At 40.1% G+C, this 17,122-nt stretch overlaps 2 protein-coding genes across 4 annotated transcripts; both read left to right on the forward strand.

Annotated features, from left to right (window-relative positions):
- Positions 1-1,610: 1,610 nt before the first annotated feature.
- LOC122047476 (potassium channel KAT3-like) lies at positions 1,611-5,324 on the forward strand. Of its 3 annotated transcripts, XM_042608804.1 has the most exons (11): positions 1,611-1,811; positions 1,914-2,129; positions 2,213-2,368; positions 2,451-2,508; positions 2,620-2,937; positions 3,051-3,290; positions 3,379-3,477; positions 3,560-3,592; positions 3,671-3,856; positions 3,935-4,181; positions 4,247-5,324. In XM_042608804.1, exons 1-11 carry the CDS (start codon positions 1,663-1,665, stop codon positions 4,378-4,380), a joined length of 1,836 nt encoding a protein of 611 aa, XP_042464738.1. In that variant the 5' UTR covers positions 1,611-1,662; the 3' UTR covers positions 4,381-5,324. The 3 variants fall into 3 exon arrangements, with proteins under 3 accessions (XP_042464738.1, XP_042464739.1, XP_042464741.1); XM_042608805.1 differs by lacking the exons at positions 1,611-1,811; positions 1,914-2,129 and having other exon boundaries at positions 2,227-2,368; positions 2,451-2,504; XM_042608807.1 differs by lacking the exons at positions 1,611-1,811; positions 1,914-2,129 and having other exon boundaries at positions 2,228-2,348; positions 2,451-2,504.
- Positions 5,325-15,286: 9,962 nt separating this feature from the next.
- Positions 15,287-16,608, forward strand: LOC122049608 (peroxidase P7-like). Its single transcript, XM_042610973.1, has 3 exons — positions 15,287-15,587; positions 15,682-15,873; positions 15,973-16,608. Exons 1-3 carry the CDS (start codon positions 15,372-15,374, stop codon positions 16,522-16,524), a joined length of 960 nt encoding a protein of 319 aa, XP_042466907.1. The 5' UTR covers positions 15,287-15,371; the 3' UTR covers positions 16,525-16,608.
- The last annotated feature ends 514 nt before the right edge of the window (positions 16,609-17,122 follow it).

The following is a 17,122-nucleotide window of genomic DNA, read 5'->3' on the forward strand; positions in this document are numbered from 1 at the left end:
AGACAAAAACTCTCCCTTGTAAAATTGTTATATGTACTTGAAATCTTACGCATTAGCAAAAAGCGGTGGACCAAACAATTATGTTTGTTGTTTTATATACATTTGGTCAACTTAATCACTCCTAGTGAAAAGGAGATCGAGCAAGTAAAATAAGGAAGATATGAAAAATATATTTAAGCATGCCTTCCACCATTTTCCCTCACTTTAATTTATTCCCTATCACAATCTCTAGTGAGTTATTTTTCTAGTTATGCAACATGTGGGGATTCTCATTCTGGATGTACACGTTGCCGTCCACATCATTTGGACTAAGAGCTAATCATTGTGGTGCATTTGTAGATGATTAATTGGAAAACAAAAGATTCTACCAAGAGATAGAGAAGAGAGAGATTTTTCATGAATATTTTTTTTGGATACGCATTAGTGTAGATATAGAGGTGGAGGAACCAAAAGTTAAGTAGATATGAACAAATTTTATTTTTTTTTTGGATACGCATAATTGAGAAGTTTCTCGATCGGTACGATCATACTAATCAATGGGGGCCTATTTAGGAATTAATCAATACATCAGTGTTCCTCCAAGAAAATTGCTCAAATAATTAATTCTACCAACCAAATTTGACCACACTGGTAGACTCTCATACAACTCAAAAGAATCTTCAATAAAAAAATCTAGTGGCGCACGACAGAAGAACGATGAATACTCAGTGGCCACCGACCACGCAAATCAACGCAACAGAAAGGTCTTCAAGGATTAGATCTTCCATCAATAATTAAGGCATTTAGGTTCGAATTTTAACTACAATGTACTTGTAAAAACTTTTACCTCAGTGAAAAGCGGTTTAAAAATATTATTGATCGATAGAAAATTTCTATAAAATTGGATCAATTATTTTAAAATTAATCAATTTTGAATGGTAAATATATGATATAACAACAACTAAAACATAAAATAGGGGAGTCAATGAGAATGCAGTTGATGATATGAAAGATCGAAGAACCCCGTCCAAAACATTTCTCCTGCCTTTTTCAAAATTAGAAGCCAGTAGAACGCTGGCACAACAGCACGACCACTTGATTGATCAACAACCAAAGTGGAATTGGCTTCCGCAGGCTCCCAGCTCCCTCCCTAATCACCAAATATGGCACATTGGCACACAGATAGAGACAAACAAGGTCTAGAGCTCCCTGTCAATCTCTGAATGGTTTTGATTTTGAACGTGGCAATCAAAGTACAGCAGTGCGCGGGTCGAAAACAACCTCTCGATCGATCGGAGTTTTACACATGTGAACGTTCAGAACTGTCAAAAGCTGGTAACTGCTCTGATAGTTATGAGTTGGCTATCCGTTTGAATTTTACCATTAAAATCTAATAAACCAAACCAATATAAAATCAATTAATTCAATTCATTACCTATATTAGTACCAGATTAACTGCTAGCAAAGTAAACCGTTGCTGCCATTTTTCACGTTCAAAAAAATCTTTGATGGTGAGCATGTGATTATTTGTCCTTGGAGACCAGCACCCAGCTCGGGCGCAGTTTCTTTTCTGTTGTCGACTAATTAATTAAATGCTCTGCCTTTGCCTGTATATAAAGATCCACCCATAACTGCTGCTCAACGTACACAATTATAGCCTCGCGTTCCAAGGACAAACGCAGCATGCTCCTCTGTGGTGCACAATCCAAGCTTCAGCCCTTTGGGGAAAGCTACAGCTTCTCCAGTGACCTGCTGCCGTCTCTGGGAGCGAATATTAACCAGTCGATCAAGCTGAGGAGGTTCATAGTGTCGCCCTTTGATTCTCGTTACAGGTGAGGAACTACTCGCTCTAGCTAGATCTTCGATCTATCTAATTAAAACGTCCGTCGTTCCGATCGACTGATCATAAGTATACTCTTGGTGTATGTCCACAGAGCTTGGCAGATGTTCCTGATCCTACTCGTCGTTTATTCTGCTTGGATCTGTCCGTTCGAACTAGCATTCATGAGGCATTTGCCGGCGAAGCTTTTCTGGGTCGAGAGCATCCTCAACAGTTTCTTCGCGATCGATATTGTACTCACCTTCTTCGTCGCATACCTTGACCGGAGATCGTACGTCTTGATCGACGATCCGAAGAGAATCGCAGTCAGGTCAGTGCGCACGATTCTATATATATATAGATGATCGATGATCGATCCAAAGCTTCTTGCTGATCGAGCCAGAGGCCTTGCAGATATCTATCCTCGTGGTTCATCTTCGACATCTTGTCGACCGCTCCATTCGAAGCGATCAGCCTTCTCTTCCGAGGCGACGGCAATGATCTCGGTTTCAAAACGCTGAACATGCTGCGATTGTGGCGGCTCCGCCGGGTCAGTTCTCTCTTTTCGAGGTCTGCTTCCGGTCCCGCGCCTTCAAGTTGGATAAAATATATATTTAACTCTGCGTGCCACATCATTAATTTCTTTCCTTAGGCTTGAGAAGGACATCAGGTTCAACTACTTCTGGACGCGATGCACAAAGCTGGTGTTAGTAAGCCTTCACCCTATCGATCCTCCACTATTAATTTTCGTGTCCAAACAAATTAAATCTACCTGGTGGTGAAGAGTAGTGTGGTCACACTTGTTGCTTAATTGGCTTCAGGTAACTCTCTTCGCCGTGCACTACGCTGGATGCTTCAATTATCTCATTGCCGACCGGTACCCTAATCCCGGAAGAACATGGATAGGTTCAGTCATGCCGAGCTTTAAATCTGAAAGTCTATGGGTTAGATATGTAACTGCAATTTACTGGTCCATTACGACGCTGACAACAACCGGTTATGGTGACTTGCATGCTGAAAACACCAGAGAAATGCTATTCGACATCTTCTACATGTTGTTTAACTTGGGGCTGACAGCTTACCTTATCGGCAACATGACGAACCTCGTCGTCCATGGAACCAGCCGCACCCGACACTTCGTATGTGTTGTTGCTCTTTTCTCATCGACAGTAATTGAGTAGTAGTCACTGTCCTCTATTCATCATCTTCTAATTCTAAAACTTCTCCTTTTGACAATGATTTGATGCGACAGAGGGACACGATTGAGGCAGCTTCAGAATTCGCAGCAAGAAATCATCTGCCGAAGCGCATCAAGGACCAAATGCTCTCCCACATATGCTTGAGATTCAAAACGCAGGGGCTGAAGCTGCAAGACCCCTTGAATGATCTTCCCAAGGGAATTCGTTCCAGCATAGCGAATAAGCTCTTCTTTCCGATTTTACGACAAGCCTACCTTTTCCGTGGAGTTTCCTTCAACTTCCTTCATCAACTGGTAGACACCAAAATATCTGAACTTGGCGTCGAGCTAATCCTCAACGACCGGAGCTGATATTTCTGTATCACTTTCTTGAAATGAATAGGTAACAGAGACGCAGGCCGAGTATTTCCCACCACGGGAAGATGTGATGCTACAAAACGAGGCGCCAACCGATCTGTACATAATAGTAACAGGAGCTGTGGTAAGGAAAAAAAAATACCAGTTGCTTTCGTTCGACAATCATCTCTGTGTCCTGAATATCTGAACACTTGGCTTGATCACAGGACTTGAGATCAAATGTTGATGGGAATGAACAAGTATGTTACTTTCATTCACCTCATGATTTTCGTACTAGTACATGTCTCTTAAAGTTTGTGTGTGTGTGTGTTCGATAGGTTCATGGAAGGCTAGGAGCAGGGGAAGTGTTTGGGGAGATGGGGGTCTTATGCTGCAGCCCACAGCCATTCACTGCACGAACCGTCGAACTAACACAAGTATTAAGGTTGAGCAGCACCACAGTGATGAACTTGATTAAAGAGAACGTCGAAGACGCGAACACGGTTATGAACAATCTTTTAGAGGTATTCATTCATCTGCATCTTTGATCGATGCCTTGTTTGCCAGAAGCCATGCCTGATTCTTCTTGACTCGGTTTACAGAAAATAAAACTACAACAACTATCAGCTGCTGGAGTAGAGGAACAGAGCTTTGTTTCTTGCAAGGAGTCTTACAAAGTCCAAACGGAAGAATCATGGGAAGCCAGTTCGATCGACGATAGCAGCGTGCAGATGCCTAGAAAAAGAGTCGTCGTTCATATTCTTTCAAGAAAGACAAGAAGTTCAAAGGAAGAACGAGGGAAGCTCATAAACCTGCCTGGTTCTTTGGAGGACCTCTTCGAGATTGCTAGTGAGTATTGCTTTCGACTACGGCAGTGATCAATCATCGAGACTAATTAATTGGCAAATGTGCAGGAGAAAAGTTCATTGGTCATCAGCCTACAAAGGTGCTCAATCAAGAGAATGCAGAAATAGATGACATTAGAGTTATTCGAGATGGAGACCATTTGTTTCTTCTAGAGGAGGAAGATCGTGATCATTGTGTTTGACCTTTGGCAAAGTGGTGATCACATACATCAAGTTTGTCACTAACATCAACATGTAGCTAGCAACCAATGATTATGTGTTGGAAAAGAAAGAAAACTTTATACTTTATTCTTTAACCAAAATCACAAGTGCAAGTGTTGCTGAAATCTCATTGATACAGTTCATTAAGAATTTGGACATGCCTTTGCTTCTAAATGATGATAACAACAAAAATGATCAGGGATTCTTTTTGCTTGAAAGTTTTTTTCTCATTTTTCAAAGAGGTTGGCAACTACTAACTGACGGTACTATACTAAACTCCCTAACCTCTCTTGCGCCCGCTTCTCCTCTGTTTTGTTGCACTCCCCATGCAACCATCCTCATTCTCTGATGGGTGCCTTGGCTTCTTTCCTCTTCCTCCTCCTCCTCCTCCTCTCCTCTCTCCCTCCAGTCATGTCCTTCTCCAGCTCTGGTGTCCGGGGAGGAGGCCACGGAGTCCACGTCCTCAAGCCGCGGCCGTGGGCTTTCAGCGGCAAGAGCAAGAGCAGATCAATCAGGAGAGGGAGAAGAGGCAAGACGGCCAGAAGGTCAAAGAGTGAAGCAACTTTCTCCGCAATGCTACCGAGGGGATTTGTGCCGCCATCGGGCTCTTCTTGGCGCCACAACGGCTCTCCCGAGTCCGCCGGACTCTTTTGCAACGGAAAAGTGGCTTCTCAATCTCCGCCTCCGCCGCCGCCGCCTTGTCCCAAATGCTAACTGCATTAACTAGTGTTAGATGCTGCTCAACCGGCCTGTCCTGTCTTGCTTTTCCTCGTTGTCTTTGCCGCTTTGCTCATGTTAGTTTTTCTCCTCGGTGCTCTCTTCAAGGAGATCGTTAGCTTAGTTCTGATGTAAAAACTAATCGATGCTAACCAAGATTTTGTCTAGGAAGCAATGAGAATCTCGTTCGTTCCTATTCTTCTCAATCTCAAACAGTACTGTATCACGCCACTTTTAATCCTACTTATTATGTAAACTATATTCTTAATGACTTTTTAATTTCAATGGAATGGATTTGGTTAACAAACTTACCCACTGAGGTAGCTCCAACCAACAATTACCAGTTCTTCCTCGTACCAGTAGACACCCTGAAAATTTCAGGATGAGCAGGTACAAAATTAATGAATAAATATATTGGACACGAGAGAAAACCTCAAGTAAACAGGAAATGGAAGGTTTTGGTTAGATAAGGTAGCAAGTAAACTAGTCTTGAACTAACAGAGCAGGAGGAGGAGGAAGGAAAGGGAACTACTTTTCAACTAATACTGAATAATTGCTAGAACTTGGAAAATATAAATGATAAAAGGTGGCAACAACCATGGCAGAGACATTAGATCACTTAGCTTGGAATATGATCCATCTAATAACATAGATTATCTAATAATCTATGTAGACCATTAAAGCATTTGATCTATCTAATAACTTAGATTATCTAATAATCTATGTAGACCATTGAATCATTTGATCTATCTAGTAACTTAGATTATCTAAATCTATCTAACCAATATTATGTTTTTATTAATTCATGTATCCCACTAATCTTCGAGATGGACCGACTCTACGGACCGGCCACTGGATAAATCAAAGGCTCCTTCTCTACTCTTTATATTCTCAAACAAGAGGGGCAATGCTCCCCTGTAAGAGAAGTTTTTCTTTTTCTTTTATTATAATACAAGAAGAGTCAATCTTGCTCCTCTATTCTTTGTAAATTCTCCTTCTAGCATACCTTGTGAATACCAGACTGTATCTTGTTGAAGGGCAACGCTTCGAATTGTTGTAAATCTGGATTCTAAGAAAATTCTCATGAATTTTCAACATACTAGTACCAGAGCAGGAAGGTTGTTTTCGATAGTGAAGTTTCGAGCTTATCGTGTGCATTAATTTGAACAATCATGATGAACTTCTAAATGTTCTGCTAACATGAGAGATTCACAAGCAAGTTCGAGATTGTCTCTTCTCTTCTCTTCTCCCCAATAATTCTTAATGCATCTAGGCCACACATATAAAAAAAAAATCCTTAAACTCAAGAAAGGACATTAAGTATACAGCTTTTTACCGAACTTTGTCAATTATCCAAATCACATGCCCAACATTAAGAAAAAAACATTCCTACATTATAACAGACGGATTTTTTAAAAAAATTTATTCATATTTAAAAAAAGATTCATATTTGAATATATGGATATAATAAAGAGAATTAGACGAACCTATAAAATCTGGTACATATCATTCCAAGCTCTTTAGATCTATCAGCCTATTTCCATCAATTTTTGTCAAAATCGGCTAATAAACCTATAAATAATTCAAAATGACATGGAATCATATTTTATGTGTTTGTCTAGTTGTCATGATTATATGCATATCCTCAAATAATAATTTGTAATAATATATAGAGAGTAATAATTTTTTTAACATGAATTAGATTTTTTAAACACATTCGTATTAAAAAATCACCACTCTCAATATAGTATATCAAATTGATATTTGAAGACATGAATATAATCAAGAGAATTAGATCAATATATAGGACATGATTCTATATCATTTCAAGCTCTCTAGGTCCATTAGTCGATTTTAGTAAAAACTGATGAAAATTGGCTGATAGACCTAGAGAGCTCGGATCATGACTAACTTGTGGAGGCTATAATAAACCTAAAAATAAAATTAACGCACATTAGATAAACTGATAAAGAAAGGAAAATCAAAACACATGAATAAGAAATCTTTGGATTGTCTCTCAAGCAACGCTTGTTTTAGGTCTTTAGCTCGATCTCATCTAAGCTCGTCCTAGAGCTATGTAATCAGAGGGGTGGATTTTTCCCTCTGATTGTGATGTTCAAGGTCCCTCCTTCATTCGGGATCTTGTTGGGCAGATATATTTTTCATTTTTTATTGGGGGCCCTCTCCCAATGCTTGTCGGATTATATGCAGTGTCCGGCAGCCTCCCATGAGGATGGAACTTTAATTCCTCTGTTTGGTATGCATTTACCTTGCTACAGTCACTTAGAAGAAGAGAGACATGGTTAGGAGATTTAGATAGATCAAATTTCAATCTTTCCTCACTTATCACGAGAGATAGTTTATGATTTTTAACATCAATGATAGCTCCTACAGTGGTAAGGAATGATCTTCCCAAAATTATTGCGATCTTAGGATCTTCCTTCATGTTTAGCACGACAAATTAAAATTGGTATGTATGATACAACCACTCATCTTTACTGACACATCTTCAATGCTACTCATTGGGTACCTACACGAGTGATCTACTAGTTATGGTGACATAGTAGTAAGTTTAAAATTTTTAAAACATAATTTATTACAAATTGAATAAGGAATGAGGCTAACACTCGTCTCCCAAATCATAAAAGTCTTCTCAATACTGGTGGTCCATATCTTGCAAGAGATAAAAAAAGCTTTTCGGATCTTGGAGCTTTGGGGGTATGGTGTTTAGAAATAATGCGAGCACTCCTCGGTTAGTGTCACGGTCTCATAGTCTTCCTTCTTCAGTCTGGTAGACATAATCTCTTTTAGAAATTTGACAAATTTTGACATTTAATGCAGTGCATCAATCAATGGGACTTTGATACAAAGTTCTTTGATTTTCTTCAAAAATTTATCAAATTCTTCATCCTTTTTTATGTTGGCTAATCTCTTGGAAAAAGGAATTGCTTGACTTTGGGTAACTAGTGGAGGAAGCTCTTCAACCTTATCGGTTCTCTCCTCCTCTTCTTATATGCCACTTAAGTGAGATGGAGGAGAGGGCTCCCCTAAAATGTCAATTCCTTTATTAGGAGCCGTCTCTTGGGGATCTCCCAAGGATGGTCCCCTCCGAAACTCAATTCTATTGCAATACTCAATAAGATTTACATATGATTTTCTTGGAAAATCTCTTGGTGCTTTTGAGGATGATGAAGTTATCTGTGCTATTTGGTTATCAAGAATATTTTGGTGTTTTTTAGAATTTCCCACCCTTTGAGTGAGTTTCTTGATGTCATTTTTTATCTCTAGTTGTGTCGCAAGAATTTCCTCAAGCAACTTTTCAAATCGGCCGGATTGTTGATAGCCTTGCTGTTGCTATTATTGCTATGGATAGCTTTGTTGTTTCCCTAGTTGGTAACTCTACCTTTGACCCATAGGTTGCCCTTAGTCTTGATTATTCTTGTAGGAGAAATTTGGATGGTTCCTCCAGCTCAGATTATATGTGTTGGAGTATGGATTGTTTTATCTTGGGTTGAAACTAGCTATAATATCACATTTCTCAAATTGTTCACGTTGAGAAGAGATGACCCTAAGTGGGCAAGCTTCTTGCAAGTATTCTGTACTTCCATAAGAGTCACATATTCCTACAATAGCATTTACCATACCGGTCCCCATCGATTTGAAAGTCTTTGATAAGGCATCCATTCTTGCTAACATTATTAATGTATCAACATCAAACTTGCATGATGCCTTCATTAGATTTTTAGGGAAAGAACTTCCACTTCGCTCTAATGCCCACTGGTGGTAATTAAGAGCCACACTTTCAATGATATCTTTGACTTTATCTAAACTTCTATTCATTAGTGCATCTCTAGCTACAGAGTCTAAAGACACTTTAGTGTAATAGTTGATGCTATTATAAAATGTGTGAATCACTAACCATTTTTTTAAGTCATGGTGTGAACATAGTCTGAGTATATTTTTAAATTTATCTGTAGCCTCATACGAAGATTCTGTGGCAGCCTGCCTAAAGCTGGCAATCAAATTCTGTATATGTGTTATTTTGCTTGGCGGATAGAACTTGTCAAGGAATAGCTACTCACATTGCTCCCATGATGTAATATTGTTGGCCAGCAGAGAAGTGAGCCACATCTTGACTCTATCCCTCAAAGAAAAACCAAATAGCATTAATCTCACTACCTCTGTTGGAACTCCATTCATCTTCATGGACCCGTATATCTCATAGAAAATCTCCAGGTGTTGGTTTGAATTTTCATGTGGTCCGCCCCTAAACTGATGTTGTTGCATCATAGTAATTATCGTAGGTTTTATCTCAAAATTGTTAGTTTCAATAGTTGATCTGGTAATGCTAGACTGAAACCCATGAGCATAACGTGCTATGTAATCCTTGAGAGGTTTGTTTATCATTTGAGAGATTGTTTGTTCCTCTTATTGCTTCTACAGGTTTCTTCTTCTTTAAAAAGTTCTATCAATTTCAGGATCAATGGGTAATAATTCTCTTACAGGATTAGATCTTTGCATATAAGAACAAACTTATCGTAAAATCCAAATTCAATTGAAATGCAGAAATTAAATTATACAGAAAAATAGAATATAGAAATTGAAAATAAATATCAAGGTGCAGAATTTCAAGTGCTAAAAAGAAATTGTAGAAATAAAAATAAGAAACAAATGCAAAGTAAATGCAGAGCGAAAATTGCAGAAAATATTTACAAAAAGAAAAAAGCAAAAATAAAGTTTAGACTAACTCTAGTATTTATCTACTAATGTTATATATGTAGTCCCTAGTAATAACGCTTAAACCTTGATATATACAACCCGTAAGTGCATGGTTGTCATAAAGTAATAAAAATATCGATTCCATAAGGACTGTTGATTAAACACTAATTGATGGTGGATGAATGATTCTATCAGACAATCAAAATTCGGTTGAGAGTTTGAAGGAAAGAGAGAATGGGAGAGAGAGAGAGTTGGCGAAGAGAGAGTTAAGAGAGTAAGAGAGAGAAGAATGAGTTGGATGATGGATGAATGATTCTAGGAGTTCAGTTTCACTATGATGTTAATTAATGTCTCTATGGTTTATTCATCTCCTTATCTCCATGCCTACACTTTATAAGATTTCTAACTAAAGTTTGGCTCAACCCCATGAAGATTTGGACCGGAGAGTTTACCCAAGTTCTAACGTCATTAAGTAAAGAAGCAAGTTTAGGAAGCTTAGTTAAAGGGTTGCCCTAAAGCTCCCTCAAACCCCCCTCCCCTCCCCTGGGTCATACAATCCTAGAGTTATCCAATTTATTTCCTAATAGTACATTAATGCAATTAAGTAGAAAAGGTAACCTAGAAAGTCTGGTTAAAGGGTTATCCTCGGTCACATGGGCCCTCGATCATACAGTTCTAGATTACACAAGTCACTTCCTAATATTAATTTGAGAGAAACCCTCTAAACTCTAATTAAATACTCCTTTGTAGTGAATCGGTCTTCTTGCAAGAGGATTATCCTAGAAGGTCCGCTTAAAGGGTTCCCCCCCCCCCCCCCCCCGTCACAAGGCTCCACGATCATATAATCTAGTAGTACTTCTCCTCTATAAAGTGACAAATCCACTACAATCCACATGCATATACCACACACACATTTTGTCAAATATGTACAAGGCTCATTACACAAGAACAAGTCATAAACACTTCATTAAACAAGGAAATGATATATACATAGTTCATGTAGGATCGAAAAGAATTTAGATATCTCCACAATAGCATGATATTGTCCACTTTGGGCCTAAGCCCTCATGGTTTTGCTCTTGGGCTCTACCTAAAAGGTCTCATGCCAATGGAGATATCTTTCTCTTATAAACCCATGATCTTTCCATGTATTTTCAATGTGGGACTATGTTTGTAACCTTGCAACCCCAACAATCCCCCCCCTCAAACAAAAGACCATGGGCTTTCCACGTTCGATCCTCAACCCACCAGGTCTTCCTGCCCCTCGGTCTACCCGACCTACTAGGACTTCCTTGCCTAGCCACAACTAGGACTTCCTGCCCCTCAGTCTACCTGACCTACTAGGACTTCCTTGCCTAGCCGCAACTAGGACTTCCTGCCCCTCGGTCCACTCGACCTACTAGGACTTGCTTGCCTAGCCGCAACTAGGACTTCCTGCATGGTGTCTGGTCCTCTTGATCTGAACATAGAAGCCCTCATTTTCTTTGTTCGAGGTCAATATTGTACTCACATGGTTCAATCAGACCATAGCTTTTGTGCACAGTCGGTGGTTAAACCTTCTGGCAGTCCGGGCTCTGATACCAATTGTAGAATCGAAAAGAATTTAGATATCTCTACAATAGCATGATATTGTCCACTTTGGGCCTAAGCCCTCATGGTTTTGCTCTTGGGCTCTACCCAAAAGGCCTCATGCCAATGGAGATATCTTTCTCTTATAAACCCATGATCTTTTCCATGTGTTTTCAATGTGAAACTATGTTTGCAACCTTGCAACCCCAACAATTCATACATTAACATTGTATCACAAATACTCCCTACATCATAAATCTAGAGATCTACTCCATTGTGTATGAAATACAACCAAGAAACAAGAAGAATAAGAATCTACAACTCAATACATGAGACAAAGATAGGAGAATGTTTATCTATGTGTCACCAGTCTTCTTGGATGAAATCCTAGCTTTGGAGGTGGACGGATAGACACAGATGAATCTTTTAGGATTCCCCCAAGGGGGAGAACCCTTCTCCAAGGAATGGAGCGGAGCCCTAAGCTAAAAATGAGTGAAGAGAGGAGAAAACCCCTTTTTAAAGCAAGGGGGCACAACCCTCTTGTTTTCTCCACCACGGTCATGCCCTTTTGCCATGGCCTTGGCGTGAATTGTCATAGCTTGAGAGGCACGGTCATGTCAATTGGCACGACCAACCTCTGAATCGCCTCTAGAATCCTAGCATGATCATGACATTTGGCACGGTCGAAACACAATTTGGCTCTAGAGAGGGGCATGACCATGTGGTTTCACACAGTTGCTCCTTCTTGGCTGCTGATGGGGGCACGACCGTTCCTTTAGGCATGACCTTCCGCCGCTTCTTTGTTGTTGCTGGGACATGACCATACTTGTGTGGCACAACCTACTCGTGTGTGGTGTGAATGGAGACACACGACCGTACCAGGGGCACAACCAGGTTGCTGGTCTTTTATATGTTCGCTCCTATGTGCGTTTTGGCTCTAATTTCGCTCTAAATGGCGTCTTGTCAATTAAAACATGCAAAGAGCATATCTTCGAATAAATAGAATGAAAGTATGACATAATAATGAAATATGGTGCAATAAACATAGATTATACTCATGAAATACAAGTAGATATGCGTCAAATAATGCATCAAAACATATATAATTTACATACATCACCGTATGAAAAGACGTGTGTCAGCTGTCACTTCAAAACATGTATTAGTGGGGCACATGACCTTCACCCATAAATGGACATTTATGATGGATGAAATAGCCAATCATTACGTTGGAAAAACACCTTCCCACATATCAGTGGTACATTACGGGTCATATCAGCCTTCTGACACGCAATTCTTCAAAAAGTATGACTAAGTATAGCTATAATAGATGGGTGAACACACGTCCGTTCGATTGAGCCAATAAGATGGTCGATTGAGCTGGTGCAGGACTTAGGTTGAGTCAGTCGACTACAAGCATCCTTCGACTAGACATAAAGGGAAGACTAGTGTTACGGGATATTAAAGATGGACCTAGATATGACATAGCAATCAAAGTCAAGATAATGTGGCAGTCAAGATCAAGGAGTGGCAACCAGCGTGTCACTCTCCATGAGGCTTTGTTATTCGTCCAACACTAAGGCCTTCATAATGAATACGACCGACCTAGAGGCCAGTCGAACTTAGGGAACCTAGCACCCTATTATTGTATTGAAACATCTATCATATATCCGAGCAGTCTATAGCTAGCCGAGTTTAAGGGACATCCGACTTATCATAGATCTAGCCGGTCATAATTCTAGCCAGAATAAGGGGTCCAGATTCCCACTTAGTACAAGTCTTACAGCATATGATCGGTCGACCTTATGAGTTTTCTCACATGTTAATCCTCCTTTATATAGTCAGTCGATAATAATTAACTCCGGTCATATTTACATAGCTTAGCAAGTTCGTCTCTTATACATATAGAAGCAATTCTCCGTATAAACTCGGTCGGATTTCCAGATCTCAGGTTCTCGCTTCAAAGGCGAGTCTTCTCTCATATGGACAATTGGATTAAAGTACTGATCGAATCTCTAGGGACTCAGTCCCCCATTCCTTAAAGGCAAGTATCCCAATATATATGGTTGGTCGGCTAGCTAAAAAATAGACCGAACCTAGGGGACTTAGCTTCATATTACTTCTAGGACAGATCTCCAGCACCGCTAGTGTATAATCGAGAAGCTTAAGGGAAGGATGGATATATAGTCAGCCGGTTTTAGGACCCAATTGAGATACACTCAGCAGATAACATGGTCAGAGAATCACAACAACATGTCGAAATAGCAACTATTTGTCAAAGAATATTCCTCTATTATAATGTGAGCATTCACCAGAACCTTTTTCGAAGGTGATTACACTTCCCATCAGCTGACAACATATGAAAGCGTATTCCTTCAACCGTCTCATTAATGGAGTAAGTTATAAAAGATAAAAAAGGTGCACATATATATGGATAACGGAAGATTCCTCGAATGATTACTGTACATCGTCCCAGGCTGTATGTCTTCCATTACTCGACAACCTTTGACATTCTCTACCACATCATGATTACGAAGGTTATGAGAGGTGGTGTATAAAGAGATCCTCTCCATTTGCAAGGTATGCATGCTTTATCGTAGTATTACTTACGCGCACACATCTACTATTGATCTTCCCAATTTCTACTCAGATATCATGCTGACTTGAGCGTTAGAAGACCTTCGTCAAGGACCCCTTCTCTAGTTTTTGGGCACTGATGTTCTGTCTGCTCTCTTGAGTATGTGCAAAAAAAGAAAAAGACGCTCGGAGTTCTCTTCCTGTTCCAGTTCATCGTCTCTCTCTTCCCATAGCGAAGTCTTCTGCCAGTCATCCGTATCGCCACTTGCGTAGCGTGTCGTCCCTCCAATTTTTAGACAGGATCAACTATTATTGTAGAAATAGCTCTTCTTTGTAGTGAGTGTATATTGAACCTACAAGTTCTAGAAGATTCACAATTGGAGGTGCTATATGGTAACTCAAGGAAGAGACAGTGAACGGAGAAAAAGTTATAAAGAAAAAACCTATTGAATTTGAAAAGGCACAAGAGAACTCCCTCTAAGTAGGGAGGCATAGAAGGAGCAAACTTCACTAGATAAGGAACCTTGCCATGAGTTTATACTTAGAGGAATTCGGAAGAAATCACTATCTTAATGGTCCGAGATACCAAGGCGATCTAAGTACGATAATGGAAGATGAGTTAACATGCAATCAAATTCTACATTGCTCATTAACTAATGGCTTCCATGTGTACAAATCTAATGATCAATCATGTGAATGCAAGCTAAGTTGCAATACAAAAAAAAAAAAGATAGAAAAATTGATTCATTAATTCCATGATAATATACCAGAGCTATTTTGATACAATCAACCTATCATTATATAATTATTATAAAAATACTACGTACAACATTAGGATAATCACGAGCGTCCCATCTCACATGTATTTCGATATATAATTGAAGCTCATGATCAGCAAATGCCAAAATAACATCACATCTTACACGTATTTTAACAATTGAAGTTCATCCACATGGTGTCAAATTGCCCACATCTTCCACGTACTTTGATCAGTGTTCACGATCGACAAGTGCCACAGCAATATCTTAATCGAATATTCTTTCACTTAAAACACTACTCTAAGTAAACTACAGTCTAAATTAAACCAATTATCATCTCGCGATTTAATTAGCTGATCTATACAAATCCAACATCAGTCGACGACTGCCCGTATGTCGACAAACGAATTAATGCAAGAGATAGCTTTGCCTTCAGTACACGTAACTTTGCATGTGGCCAAGATTATCATTCCATTTTATATATAATTAATTAAGCAATTACACTGTTGGGAGAGCTCACAATGTTTGAAGTCAACGAGCTGCCGGTGACTTTTCAAAACGATCGATCGACGCTATATATATATATATATCCTGCAATCCTCTGGTTAACTTGTGATCAATATCAGCTAGCCATGGCGGCATTGCTCGGTGAGATAACGCTCCTCCTCGGTGTCCTTGCGCTGTTCAGCGGAGCCGCCGTCGACGCTCAGCTGTCGCCGACGTTCTATAGCAGTTCATGCCCCAACCTGCAGTCCGTCGTGCGATCCGCCATGACGCAGGCCGTCAACCGGGAGAGGAGAATGGCTGCCTCCATCCTCCGCCTCTTCTTCCATGACTGCTTCGTCAATGTGTGCATGCATGCGATTGTGTTTGATTAACTTCCGTCGTTAATTACAGGGAGTTTTGGAGATAATTAATTACTGATTTTTACTATTAATTTAGGGATGTGACGGATCGATTCTTCTGGACGACACGTCCACTTTCACCGGCGAGAAAAACGCCGGTCCGAATGTGAACTCTGTGCGTGGCTTCGAAGTCATCGACACCATCAAGGCCAACGTGGAATCCGCTTGCCGAGCCACCGTCTCCTGCGCCGATATTCTCGCGCTCGCCGCCCGTGATGGGGTTGTCCAGGTAAGCTAGATGAATCCGGCCGAGCCACCGTCTCCCTCCCTCGCCGTACTAGTACAGTCTTTGCTGATTGATATTGATCGTGTGGAATTATATATGTAGCTTGGTGGACCGACATGGACGGTGCAACTAGGACGGAGGGACGCGAGGACGGCCAGCCAAAGCGCGGCAAACAGCAACCTCCCTGGCCCCGGCTTCAGCCTCGCCCAGCTGGTGGCGGCGTTCTCGGCCAAGGGCCTGAGCGCGCGTGACATGACCGCGCTTTCCGGCGCGCACACCATCGGGCAAGCTCGGTGCGCCACCTTCCGCTCCCACATCTACACCGACAGCAACATCAACAGCAGCTTCGCGGCGCTGCGCAGGCGGAACTGCCCGTCCTCAGGCGGCGATTCCAACCTTGCGCCGCTCGACCTCCAGACTCCCGTGGGCTTCGACAATAGGTACTACCAGAACTTGGTGGCGCAACAGGGGCTGCTGCACTCCGACCAGGAGCTCTTCAATGGAGGGTCTCAGGATGCATTGGTCCGCCTTTACAGCACCAATCCGGCGACCTTTAATTCCGACTTCACGGCGGCCATGGTGAGGATGGGAAACATCAGCCCCTTGACAGGAAGCAGAGGAGAGATTAGAGTAAATTGCAGGAGGGTGAACTGAACTGAGATTAGATCATATATACGTTTTTGTATTTATATTTGTATTTGCATATATGTATTGTGATGATCAAAATAAAATAAAATAAAATAAAATAACATAAAAAAGATGTAATTTCAAAAGAAAAAATTGAAGTCAAATGATTTAATGTTGCATTACATAGCTATAGGTTTGTATTTAACCTCAATGCTCGAGCAAATAACAAATCTACTCTTTTGAATGCCATGAAATGAGGTTTAGTTCAAGAAATCTTCACATTAGTAAAACAAATCTACTTTTGGAGGAGTCGACTTACTATAGATATTTAACTCTAGTGAAGAATATAAAAATTATTATGATAAAATATAGTATAGAATCTCAATAATTATAAAAATAATAATAATAATTATGATTTCGATGGTAGCACTAAATATGCTAAGTTCTTGTTAAGACAGTAAATGAATCTAGTATTCATGAAATAAATTTGATGTTCGATTTTGTAAGAATTTATTTATATTCGTTCAATATATACAAGATTAATTAAACAAATTAAACAATCTTAAACAGCTCGTTAAATTAAATAAAAAAACTTGAACACATATATATTTAGCTCTTAACATTC

This window comes from Zingiber officinale, chromosome 2B (assembly GCF_018446385.1).
Source record: "Zingiber officinale cultivar Zhangliang chromosome 2B, Zo_v1.1, whole genome shotgun sequence".
Classification (NCBI taxonomy): domain Eukaryota; kingdom Viridiplantae; phylum Streptophyta; class Magnoliopsida; order Zingiberales; family Zingiberaceae; genus Zingiber; species Zingiber officinale.

What these genes read in the sequence shown, in the direction of transcription:
- LOC122049608 (XM_042610973.1), top strand. Translation starts at nt 15,372, where the DNA reads ATGGCGGCATTGCTCGGTGAGATAACGCTCCTCCTCGGTGTCCTTGCG. An exon ending in TCCATGACTGCTTCGTCAAT is followed by an intron (nt 15,588 to 15,681) that starts GTGTGCATGCAT and finishes CTATTAATTTAG; the next exon opens with GGATGTGACGGATCGATTCT. An exon ending in CCCGTGATGGGGTTGTCCAG is followed by an intron (nt 15,874 to 15,972) that starts GTAAGCTAGATG and finishes TTATATATGTAG; the next exon opens with CTTGGTGGACCGACATGGAC.
- LOC122047476 (XM_042608804.1), top strand. Translation starts at nt 1,663, where the DNA reads ATGCTCCTCTGTGGTGCACAATCCAAGCTTCAGCCCTTTGGGGAAAGC. An exon ending in TCAACTTCCTTCATCAACTG is followed by an intron (nt 3,291 to 3,378) that starts GTAGACACCAAA and finishes TGAAATGAATAG; the next exon opens with GTAACAGAGACGCAGGCCGA. An exon ending in TAATAGTAACAGGAGCTGTG is followed by an intron (nt 3,478 to 3,559) that starts GTAAGGAAAAAA and finishes GCTTGATCACAG; the next exon opens with GACTTGAGATCAAATGTTGA.